Raw genomic sequence first — 12,668 nt, 5'->3', positions numbered from 1 at the left:
CCAACACCACAATTCAAAAGCATCAATTCTTTGGTGCTTAGCTTTCTTCACAGTCCAACTCTTACATCCATACATGACCACTGGAAAAACCATAGCCTTGACTAGACGGACCTTTGTTGGCAAAGTAATATCTCTGCTTTTTAATATGCTTTCTAGGTTGGTCATAACTTTCCTTCCAAGGAGTAAGCGTCTTTTAATTTCATGGCTGCAATCACCATCTGCAGTGATTCTGGAGCCCAGAAAAATAAAGTCAGCCATAGTGTCCACTGTTTCCCCATCTATTTGCCATAAAGTGATGGGACTGGATGCCATGATCTTAGTTTTCTGACTGTTGAGCTTTAAGCCAACTTTTTCACTCTCCTCTTTCACTTTCATCCAGAGGCTCTTTAGTTCTTCTTCACTTTCTGACATAAGTGTGGTGTTATCTGCATATCTGAGGTTATTGATATTTCTCCCAGCAATCTTGATTCCAGCCTGTGCTTCCTCCAGCCCAGCGTTTCTCATGATGTACTCTGCATAGAAGTTAAATAAGCAGGGTGCCAATATACAGCCTTGATGTACTCCTTTTCCTATTTGGAACCAGTCTGTTGTTCCATGTCCAGTTCTAACTGTTGCTTCCTGACCTGCATGTAGGTTTCTCAAGAGGCAGGTCAGGTGGTCTGGTATTCCCATCTCTTTCAGAATTTTCCACAGTTTATTGTGATCCACACAGTCAAAGGCTTTGGCATAGTCAATAAAGCAGAAACAGATGTTTTTCTGGAACTCTCTTGCTTTTTCCATGATCCAGAGGATGTTGGCAATTTGATCTCTGGTACCTCTGCCTTTTCTAAAACCAGCTTGAACATCTGGAAGTTCACGGTTCACATATTGCTGAATCCTGGCTTGGAGAATTTTGAGCATTACTTTACTAGCGTGTGAGATGAGTGCAATTGTGAGGTAGTTTGAGCATTCTTTGGCATTGCCTTTCTTTGGGATTGAAATGAAAACTGACCTTTTCCAGTCTTGTGGCCACTGCTGAGTTTTCCAAACTTGCTGGCATATTGAGTGCAGCACTTTCACAGCATCATCTTTCAGGATTTGAAATAGCTGAACTGGCATTATGGTCTAAATTGAAAGTCCCTTTAGAACAAAAGAAACACCAAATGCAGGAGTTAGAAAAGGGGACTTCACAATAAAAATTCAGTCTCCTTATGCAGGGAGACAATATATCATTTGCTCAGCAGAAAACTGGATGACATAACAAATCCTCTTTTCTTCCAGCGTTGGAAGTGCTGGTGTACCATGAGACAATTTTGCAACTCTTTATGCATCTTTAAGCATTTTGGTCCATGCACAAAAAGGAAAGTCATGCAGAGCTGTTGTTACAGTGGCTGAAAGTGAACTAGAAGTTTAAAAGGGTACCAAAAAAATTCCCTCTCACACTTTGTACATAGATTTAATTGTTTAAATTCATTGCATGAATCATCTGTGCTCATTATAGAAAAATCAGAAGTTTCAGACTGAAAGAGGAACAGAAAGAGTATCCATACTTCATAATTTTATCCTTCCAGAGAAAACCGCTAGTAACACTTCGGCATGTGTCTTTCTGAATCCTTCTTATGCATTTGTTTGTAATATATGACTTTCCTAGAAAATGGGATCCGTCTGAATTTACATAAAAGTTTTATAAAGATTGCAACCAGGAAAGGAGTAACAGCTTAAATTTTGAAGAAAACTGGAAGCCAAGTAGTGCCACTGTGGTATGTCTCTGACAATTCCACCTTCTGACAGAAGAGGAAAACTTCTTACTAGCTGATAAATTTCCCTTGATGAAACGTAACATGATTCTGCGGGTCCTTGACTTTACCAAGCTCTCCGATTTCACTGCTCTGTGTGGGTCTCTGTTACATTCTAGGTGGTCTTGCTTTACTTTGTGTTCTGATATGGTCATAAACTACTTGAAGTCAAAGACTCCATCTCCCATCCCTGCCTCTGGGGTCATCAAGGGCTTACTGAATGAATGAAGGAACCAGTACATGAACAATTACCGGCATTTGTCAAGAGCACGTTGTGTGCCAGGCACTGGTCTGAGTGCTTCTTGTGGGTTAGCTTGTTTATTGGATCCTCAAACGACCCTTTGTGGTTGCATGAATGCCTGATAATGGTAGGCTTCAAGCTTTGTGTCTGATTATCACTGTTGGAAGGCATACAATCGTAGACTCAGAATTCCGGACCTGCTAAGTAACTTAGGGATCATGTTATTTACAGCCGAGGATACGCAGGCACAGGGATTAAGAGGACTGTCTGGTGTGACATAGCTGCTTCGCTGGAGGGCGGGGTGAGAATGCATGTCTCCCCGAGCCCCAGGCTAGTCTCCTCTTGCTGGATAGAACTCTGCTCTCCCTAGCGTGCCCTGTAGTTAGGTTCTCTTCCCTGGAGGACATTAACATCAATAGATGTCAGCATTGTGTGTTCGTATTTATTTATTTATATTCGTATTAATTAAATTGTATTAAAAACACATAAGTCATATTAAGAAATGTTAAACTTCTTTCTCATCGGAGCTCATTGTTAAACACCTAAGACACCTCGTATACTTCAGGAAACTAGCATGTTTAAGGCCATGCAAACACCTTTTCTTAGCATTGCTAGGGTCACAGTGAACTTCCTGTGTGTGTTCATAGGCGTCAGTTACCTGTCTGTCCCCAGCTAGTGTTCTTCAATTCCCTCGGATGCCCCAAGGCCAGAAGCCCTTGTTGTCTTTCCCTTTTTGCTTTGCGTTTGTGTGCGGAGCCAGTTTGTCTGCTGGGAGCTGAACCTACCTGTTCCTACCTCATTGCTTCATCACTGAGCTCTCGTTTTAGGCTTCGGCTAAAAACAGATCCTCTTCTCCCTTGTGTATATCTTGTCATTTCTGTCTCTCCTTGGTCTTGGTTATATTCGGCAGGCTGTTATTTAACTCTGCAGAACACCTTGGCACAGAGCTTGAGCCCAGGGTCTGTCGGTGCCATGGGGGCTGCATTAAATCATTAAGTGACAGCGTGTCTTTCTTTCTTGGCCATGGGGAGGGAGACATCTTCATTCATTCAACAACTTTATTGAGTGCTTAGTGACTGTCAGGCACAGTTCTAGGTTCTGGGATAATAGATTTACCCGAAACAGATGAATAGTGGGGGCAGGGGGGACAATGTAGTAAACCAAACATCTAATCAGTGTGTAATAAGTATGTCAGGTGGTGAGAAGTACTAAGGAGACATGTAAAGCAAGGAAAAGGGAGAGTGATGGGGGGAGAGTGCTGGTTTGGGGAGGGTACCTTGAAAAGGGGCATCAGAACAGAGACATGGAGGAGGGAGCCAACAGGATGTCTGGGGAAGAGGCATCTCTCCAGGAAATGCAGCAAGTGCCAAAGCTCTCAAGGCAGGAGCAAGCGTGGTCGGTCTAGGGAGCAGCGAGGAGACATGGTGGCCAGGTAGAGTGAGGTGAGGGAGCGTGGTAGGGGGATGAGCTCAGAGTAGCAGAGGGTCAGCTCCTACCACATGTGGCCTCATGAATCATCATTACAACTTGGCCTTTTGCTCTGAGGGGAGAAGCCATTAGAGCATGCTGAGCCGTGAACTGCAGGATCCGAGTTGTGTTTCTCAGAATCGATTACTCCGGTTGCTCTCTGGAACAGAGTTGGGGGTGGGGTAGGGGGTAGCGGGGGCAAGAAGCAGGTGTCCAGGTAGGAGGCAGAGGGAGCCGTTGCGGGGTAGGTGTAGGGTCTGCCACACAGTAAGGAAGGTGCGGGTGGGAAATGATCAGAGGCTGGGCGTATTCCGCAGGCAGACAGGATGGATTCGCCAGAGAGGTGAACGTGGAGTGTGGGGGAGAGAGAGGCGGCCAGGAAGTCTCCAGGGTTCTGGCCTGAGCATCGGAAAAGTCAGGCTTGCCCCTTTCTGAGGCAGGAGAGGCGGAGGGAAGACCACGATGGTACCCAGTTCCATTGCAGCAAGGAGTGTCTGCAGACTTCCACTGAGTCCACTCCTGCAGCCACTCAGCCCATCACGCCACCGCAGCTGGTTTTTATCAGAGCCCGTATGGTTCAGCCAGTTCCCAGTCATCCCCCACGGACCCCGTCACCAGCACCAGCGTCGTCCTTTACGCCCCGGTCCTCAGCGCCTTCCTCCCCAGCACCCTTCCTCCTTCCCCAGTCTTCCCATTGCAAAAGGGGCATCTCCACCCTTCCAGGAGTGAGCACATGCCCTTCACCCTGCAGCCTGGAGCGAAAAGCATCAAGACAGGTGTTAGAAAGGAGTCCAGTTTTCCTCTTTTATCCAGTGACTCTTCAGGGAGTTCATGTTCCTAAATATGCCTGAGAGTTGCCCTGGCCAGACTCTTCGCGGGTCCTTGACAGAGCCCTCGTCTCTAGTAGGATTTTATCACCTATAGAAGAGGACGAGGTGCTGTGGATGTCACTTCTCGGTTATTTGCCCTAATGTGAGAACAGAGCCAGACCAGAACCGTAGGGAGCAGAGCCAGACCAACAGCTGATACCCAAGTCACTCACCCCGTGAGTGACATGACGGCGTCCAGATAATGCAAAGGTGTGCATGTTGTTTGGAATAGTGAGGGGCGTGAGATGCTTGAGGAAACCACATGAAGCAGATTTTCTCTTGCCAGCAAGCTCAGCCAGCCCTGAGTCAAGGTCATACAGCCACGTCTATCTTAAAGGATGTTTTCATCTCTAACTTTTGTGAGCACCATCGTGTTTTCCAAAAGGAAACATATTTCACTTGACCTTAACTAGGAGAACTTGCTGCATCCTCTTGTTTCACACTTTATTGCAATGTGTTTGTGTGTGTAATATTTTTTTTTAACTTTCCCAGAGAGAAGATTGGCCCATGCACAAGCTGGAATGTTCTCCCATGGTTGTTTTTGGGGAAAACTGGAATCCCTCTGAGACTGTAAGGTTGACAGCAAGGATTCTGGCCAAACAGGTGAGGAATTGGGATCAGGTTCAAATGTGTTTAATTTTTTTCTTTGAGGTCAGAAAGATGAGTGAGGGACCCGTGGTGATCATCTCTCGCTCAGCATTCTGGGACCGCCTTTCCCATCACTTATCACAGAGATAAGTGCAAGGCTCCGGGAGTGAGCTGGCTTGTCTGCCTTGTGCAGCTAGGATGTCACTCATGCCAGGCCAGGGACGTAGCCACTGCTTTGTTTTCTTAGCAAACCTATGAGATAGGTTTAGATAGGTTTATAGAAAAGTATGGCTTCTCAGGGCATGAAAACCTGAGTGACGGTAATGAGAGCGTCCTAGGGAACCAGACTGGCCTTCAAAGCTTTGGGAGGTCCTCTCTTTCCTTCTGTTACAGCGTGCACCCCTGTTGCCGCCTCCCCTCGCCCCCTGTCCTGGGCTGGCTCCTGCTCTTCCCTGTCCCCATACTTGCCCCCCTCGGTGGGCAGGGAACGGGGTGAGACAACCAGCATGGAGCCTGCTGGGAGAGGAACAAGAGGAGCGGAAAAGTAAAAATCAAGGCCAGAAGGTGGGGTGGGAACGATGTGGCCATCAACAGTTTCCTCCAAAGATGAAGCCAGGGCTGGCTGTCCTGACCCCTTTTTGGCTCAGTCCCGTACTGGTTGCGTGATAGTAAGACGCCTGATCTTGACAGGACCAGCTTAAATGGAGGGGAGGAAAATGCCACAGGACATGTCCTTGTGACACAGTGAAGTGGGCTGCACGGAGCTTAGAAGGCGAATGTCCACAGAGCTGCTTGCCAGTGATAAGCTGCGGGCAGGGCCTCTGTACTGGAAATCTTAAAAGCTGAAATTTCATCTGCCTCTTCTTTCTATCTTCCCTTACCACACCTCCCTCCATTTAAAACTTTCTGGGTTTTTTTTTTTTGATCGAAATCACACGTGATCATAATGATCAACTCATATCTGTCCCCAGACCAAGTTAGGCTCCTCGACCTCGTAAACAGAAGTAGAACATTTCCAACCTCTGAGGTCATAGTTCCATTATGTTCAGCCTGGGTCAGGTGCTTGCTGAAATGCCACTTCGCCTGCTCAGGGTAACCAGAGGCTCTCAAGGCTGGCCTGTAGAGTGGGACCGAAAAGTCAGAATTGTTTTCGCTGGAGGAGGTTAACTTTTGGTTCCTTGCTCACAGTTGTCTTTAAATATAGGCCGAGTACTTGGTCGGAAGGAAAGGGTAGGAGAAAATGGTGTGACTGGGTGAGTGTATGTGTGTGTGTGTTAGTTGCTCAGTCGTGTCCGACTCTTTGCAACCCCATGGACTGTAGTCCCACCAGGCTCCTCTGTCCCTGGGATTCTCCAGGCAAGAATACTGGAGTGGGTTGCCGTTTCCTTCATCAAGGGATCTTCCTGACTCAGGAATCAAACCTGGGTGTCATGCATTGCAGGCAGATTCTTTAGCGTCTGAGCCACCAAGGTGTCAGGGTAAATAAGCCATCAGATTCGATCCGTAAGCATCTTGCAAGGACTGAGTGACCAGCCTCCTGGTTCTCCCCCAGCCCCATCTCCTGACATTATTGAAAGTGTAGTGGTTAAGAATTCAGAAGGAACTGGTGCCCTTTTCTGAATGAAAAGTTTTCCCAGGCAAAATGACTTACTAATCTTATAGAAATGGATCCTGTGAATGGGAAGATTTCCACTCCAAAAAAGAACTATTGAAATGTTTTGGCACCAGGAGGGTGGTCTGAAAGCTGTGATGAGTTTATACCAGTTTCATTCAACTGTTATTATAATTACTGCTACCACTAATAGTCTATTAAATGAAAAGTTACCTGGCCATCTTTTCATCTCTGTAGGACTTGATGATTAAAAAAACAGACCATTTGTATTCTAGTCACTTGCAAAGGATTTGGGGGGACAGGCTACCCAACTACCGAGGGGAAGCGTAACATGTTAACTAGGGAGGTGAGCACGCCTGGGTGGACCACCTGTATCCTCCAGTTGAATAGCCGATTACAAAGACACGGCCTTGGGCCAGCTCTTGAGCTCTGCGTTTGAACTCTTGTCAACACCAAGTTTATTCATGTTCTCAAAGCCTGGCGGGTTTACTATTGTCAGCTCCTCTTGGGGTGTCTAGAACAAAGCCGGCAACACGTTTCAAGTGAATCTCGGCTCACGGATACAACCGAAAGTGTTCTTTTTGAAACGTGGAATTTGAGATCATTTTAGCCTATGCTTAAAGAAAGTGTAAAATGGATGGGGGGTTTGATTTTGTTCCTTTTTAGAAGGAGAGATAATAAATGGGATGGCTCATCTGTAGACTCGGTCCTTTTAAGTCAGGGCCCTAAAAAGTTGTTTTCTAGCCACTGTTCTTTCCCATAACAAGCATTTTTGAGCCTACTGTGTGCATAGCATTATCAGGGTGTTAGGAACGCAGCCGATGCTTTTAAAAGCTTTTCAAAAGAGTCCTTTGGGTTTGGACGTTGGGCAAATGCTCTCAGAGCCCAAATGGCAGGCTCCTTGGCTAGCTCTTTACTTCATTTAGAACTGTTGCTTTTTTCTTCATGTCGATGTAAGCGTGAAAGCACTATTTTTTGCACAAGTCGTTGCAATCTGTAACTGTGTGATTTCTTCCCCAAATTACTAGAAAATCCACCCAGAGAGAACACCTTCAGAGAAATTGTTAGCCGTGAAGGAGTTTGAGTCACGTAAGTCTGTCTGTGACTGGCTGAGGAATTATTTCAGACACATGTTTTCTGTGGATTAGACAGGATTGAAAGAAGGAAGGGATAGCTGAGTTCTTCGTGGTGGTGGGGATTTTTTAGTTATCAGTTTTTATTTTGACTTGTGTGCTGTTTTGGAAAATGGACTATAACTTCCCCCCTCCCCCTCAGTTGACAGGCTTGCTAGGAAATAACTAAGGGGAAGTGGAAACTTGCAGGATGAATTATTACATCCTGAGCTATCTCTTGCTGGCTCTCCTGGCATGTTGAATATTTTTTGGATCTTTGCTGAATTGCAGTCCTGTACACAGCTGATGTCCTTACTGAGGCATTAAATCAGGGGCTGTCCACTTTCTCCATCATGACACAGACTCTGGGGCCAATTGGGGGACCCTTGACTAGGCCAAGGCTGGTTATCAGTCACTGCCACTATTCCTGACCTCACTGTTAACGGTCAGTTGAAATTCTCTGTCCTGAGTGACTTCCATTTGTCAGAGGAAGAGAAGGAAGAAATGGCATGCTCTTTTTGCCCTAGGGCTTATCAGTTAGACTAAGGGAGGAGGGATAATATTTCCTGGGGGTCCACGTGTTTTTTTTTTTTTTCTTTCTCTCTATGCCATGGATAGTACTGAAAGGATGTATAGCTAGAGATCCAGAGTTTTCTACCTGCTGAATAATGGTTTGTTTATGCACAGATCTGGATAAATTAGACAATGAGAAGAGGGATTTGATTCAGAGTGACATCGCTGCTCTCCATCACTTTTACTCCAAGCACCTTGAGTTCCCCGACAACGACAGCCTAGTAGTGCTCTTTGCCCAGGTAAGCACGCGAGCGTCAGAGGACACTTCGTTTAGCCTTTCCCTGCCAGCGTCCCTCTCCCAGCGCATAGCTGGTGGAGACGAATGAAAGCAGAATGATGGCGTCTGCCTGATACAGTTCTTGACGTCTTGGTCCGTGTTTTGCCTAAGCTTGCTAGGTGACCTTGAGCAGATCCTGTCCTGTCTGTGCTGGCCCTCATTGATGGTGGAGCATAGGAAATCCACTCTCCTGTGCCTCCTGTTGCAGAAAGAGTTTATGAAAACAGAGTTGCCAGTGTCCCAGGAGTGTGGCAGACTGGAACATCTTTGGATAGGAAAGACCGTTTGAGATTCCTACATTCAATTTTACTCTTCTCTTAAACCTTCCCTTCTGATAGTAGTGGGTTGTGTTTTTTTTTTCTTTACTCTTTCTTTTTTAATCTTTTTTTTTTTTTACTCTTACCAACACTGTGTTGATAAAGCAGAGGCAAATACAGATGGCCAGGAAGGACAGACATCACAGAGAGGAGCCTGAGTGGGTCTAGGTACAGTAGGTCTTTCCCGATGATTGCTAAGTAATCCTTTTTTAGACTAGAAGCCTAGGTTTACCAAAAGCAGATAGGATTAAAAAAAAAAATTAGACTTGTAGACAAGAGCAACTTAAAGGTGCTAAGGAACTGACGACCAGCCTTTTGGAAAGGCTGAGGCTTGGCTGGACATGACTAGGACAGGAGAAGGCAGTGTGGTCGGCGCTCTTGGCTGGACACGTCTGGCCGCATCCTTCTTCCTGTTACTGTGAGGGTGGCGCTTCCTGGCATGACTTACCAGATCGGATTTCTCTCCCTATCATACCCTGTTTTCCCCTACAAGCCGAATGTGTAGTTGAAGGTGACCTTCGCAGAGGGAGAAATACTGGAATACTGTTCTGTGGGCACAAGTCGCTACATTCCCCTGCCTTCAGTGTCTAGACGGGAAAAAAAGCTCGGGTGGGTACTTACACACTGTCATCTTAGAATAGAGTGAGCATCACGTCAGTACTCTTTGAGTCACTAATTCCATTTTAGGACTCTGTCCGAAGGAAGTAGTCAGAGATTATGGACAGAAATTAACATGCAAATTGTTTACTGTGTGGTTCTTTTTAAAACCATGAAAACAGAAAGGGGAAAAAAAGAAAAGGAAATACATGTTATAAATGGTCAGCAGTAGTCATTTGGTAAATCATGGCTTAGATTTTTGATTAAAGTTTATGTGGCCATTATAAATTATATTTCAAAGAGCGAAGATGTGTAAAGCGCTGATGACATGATGTCAAGTGTAAAAGCAGGGGAAAAATGTGTAATATGAAAATTTATTTTGGTTAAAAACAAGTTTAAACGGAAGTTCACCATTAGTTATCTCATGAGTCGTGGAAAAGTTTTACTTTTGGGGGTGATTTTCTGGATTTTCTACAGTGTGTATGTGTAACTTAAGAAAATAGTGAGAAAAAAAAAAAGAAAATAGTGAGAAGAAGAAAGATGAAAAGCACCCATAGTTCTCCCACTTTAAAAACTGCTCCTGTGAAGAAAGAAGTGAGTCTTCACCACTTCACTGACCCACTTCATCCCCCAGCGAGAACTAGTGAGAACAGTTTGATGAGTTCCTTGATAGACTTTATGTTTATGTGGATATTTTTCTGTTATGTGACTGTCATAATCAGAAAAAAATGCTGTTCTCAGTAAAAGAGAAAATGGGTTCAAGTCATGAGTGTTAAATTGGACATAATGAAAAACTTTCCTGATTTTATTATATTTCATTCCTGAATTCATTCATTTCATTACATTATATTATCCTGGGATTACAGCATATTTCCCTACCCATGCTAAGGCAATGGATTTGGGTAACAGTACACAGTGGAGGAATTTACTTCTCTTATTACATTTTTAGAAGAACTGGATACATGACTTCTCTGGATTAGATGAGGCATGGTTTTGTGAGAAAGCAAGAGTGATGAAATAAACATAAGGTATCTTTTCACTTCCAGCAACAGAGTAGTGCATGCTAATGGGCCTTCTCAATGTTGACATAGGAGATATGGGACCATATTTACCAAAAATCAAGGCAGTTGATGTCACAAATCAGTTCAGTTCAGTTCAGTCGCTCAGTCATGTCCGACTCTTTGTGATCCCATGGACTGCGGCACACCAGGCTTCCCTGTCCATCACCAACTCCTGGAACTTGCTCAAACTGCATCCATCGAGTCGGTGATGCCATCCAACCATCTCATCCTCTGTTGTCCCCTTCTCCCGCCTTCAATCTTTCCCAGCATCAGGGTCTTTTCAAATAAGTCAGTTCTTCGCATCAGGTGTCCAGAGTAATGGAGTTTCAGCTTCAGCATCAGACCTTCCAATGAATATTCAGGACAGATTTCCTTTAGCATGGACTGGTTGGATCTCCTTGCAGTCCAAGGGACTCTCAAGAATCTTCTCCAACACCACAGTTCAAAAGCATCAGTTCTTCAGTGTTCAGCCTTCTTTATGGTTTAACTCTCACATGCATACATGACTACTGGAAAAACCATAGTTTTGACTAGACGGACCTTTGTTGTCAAAAATAGAAGTGTTATATTTGTGCTGAAAGTGACTCAGAGTCCTTGAAATTTGGACTGACTCAGAGTATCCAGGAGATAAATACAGACACACACACACATATGTAAATATAGGTAGGTAGTTTTTTCAAAGGCTTTAATATTAATCAATATAACTGATGGAGGAAAGACTACTCGCTCCAGTATTCTGGCCTGGAGAATGCCATGGACTGTATAGTTCATGGGGTTGCAAAGAGTCGGAGACGACTGAGCGACTTTGACTTTCATATTAATCAAATCATAATATCCACTCTGAGACGGTGTGCGTACACACCGATGTACATACACACGAACATTCATGTCTTTTCTCACATACAAATTTGAAAGGGGACATTCGGTATCCCCAAAGAAAACTCTGAAGCGCAAGTGGAAAGCACTGTCCCAGACCCAGCCGCTCTGGCCCTGCTGCTCAGCACCCCGCTGCATGTCCACCCCTCTGGCTTTAGAGCCCTTTCCTCTCTGGTTCATGGGAGGCTGTTGTGGGTTAACTCGTGGCCCAGCAGCAGCTGGCAGCAGAAGGTGACTGCACTCCTTCGGCAGCGCCGAGGTGCATTTTAATCACCGGGAGCATATGCATGGTTGGGAAATGTATTTTTGGTGTGCAGCCTACATCTAGTCTAAATGCTAATTATGAGAAAAGCTTCAGCAAGGCACTTACGCCTGATTTGACTCAGGAAAAAAAAAAAAGACGATGGCCTATGCATCTTTCTTAACAGGCAAGTTCACTTTTCTTCCCTAGGGATCTTTCAGAAGGGAGGGAAAGCTGGCAGGCAAATTGCTAGGCGATTAGGCTTGAACATCACCGCCAGCTCCCCGAGAGGGGCAGTGATGACCCTTGGCTTCACAGGAGTCTTTCTTTGTGGTGAAGAAACGCACTCTCCCTCACAGTAAGGGGACAGGGGAGAGGGAATAAAGGGACCAGTGGGCGTGGACATTCAAGCCTGAAGGAATTTGGAATTACAAATGGTCCTTATAGAGATTACAAAGCAAAGGTGCATGTCTCGTACCCTCACCCCTCAGAGCTAGTCAGGAGCTGTCGGTCCCGAGATCCGTTGTGAAAATTGCTAAATTCTTACACGCCTTCTTCCACTTTGCAGAATTTGTTGTTGTCCTATGGGAACCAGACACGGCCGAAGCATGTTAGTATCCCAATCCGAGACTGGGTATACATCCCTCAGTACCTAGTCAGGTGCAGAACGCATAGTTCAGGCTTCAGTAAATTTTGTTGAATGAATGAAAATCCTGATTTACTCTTGACCCGATGTTGGTTGACGGTCCCTGGTGAATGATGGTTGGTGAATGTCCCGGTGACAGAAGAGGTTAGAGTACCTGAGGCCGGCACCAAACACAGCGTGCTGTGTTTTCTACATAAAAATGCGTGACACCCCAGGATTCCAAAGACTGTGTTTTGTTTTACTCACTGCAGTCCTCTCTTTGTATTGAAAATTTTAAGTACTGGTTGTAAATGTATCGAATGGTAAAAGCTATAAGTCAAACCCATCAGAGCCTTTACTTCTCTATGTACCAAGATTTCCAAGCCTTTGACACCGGCCCTTTGCTTTTAAGTAAAATTGCAACCAGAAGAATCAGA

The 12,668-nt window shown here is 45.1% G+C and overlaps 1 protein-coding gene across 3 annotated transcripts in view; it reads left to right on the top strand.

Annotated features, from left to right (window-relative positions):
- The window catches only part of SMYD2 (SET and MYND domain containing 2), a 53,452-nt gene that overhangs the window by 26,105 nt on the left and 14,679 nt on the right, over positions 1–12,668 (top strand). For all 3 annotated transcript variants that reach the window (NM_001076364.1, XM_024976467.2, XM_024976466.2), the window contains 3 exon segments: positions 4,845–4,955; positions 7,581–7,641; positions 8,352–8,476. In NM_001076364.1, the coding sequence (NP_001069832.1) occupies positions 4,845–4,955; positions 7,581–7,641; positions 8,352–8,476 (297 nt within the window).

The sequence above is a fragment of the Bos taurus genome, chromosome 16 (genome assembly GCF_002263795.3).
Source record: "Bos taurus isolate L1 Dominette 01449 registration number 42190680 breed Hereford chromosome 16, ARS-UCD2.0, whole genome shotgun sequence".
In the NCBI taxonomy this organism is placed as follows: domain Eukaryota; kingdom Metazoa; phylum Chordata; class Mammalia; order Artiodactyla; family Bovidae; genus Bos; species Bos taurus.
This window is presented reverse-complemented; position numbering and strand designations above follow the sequence as displayed.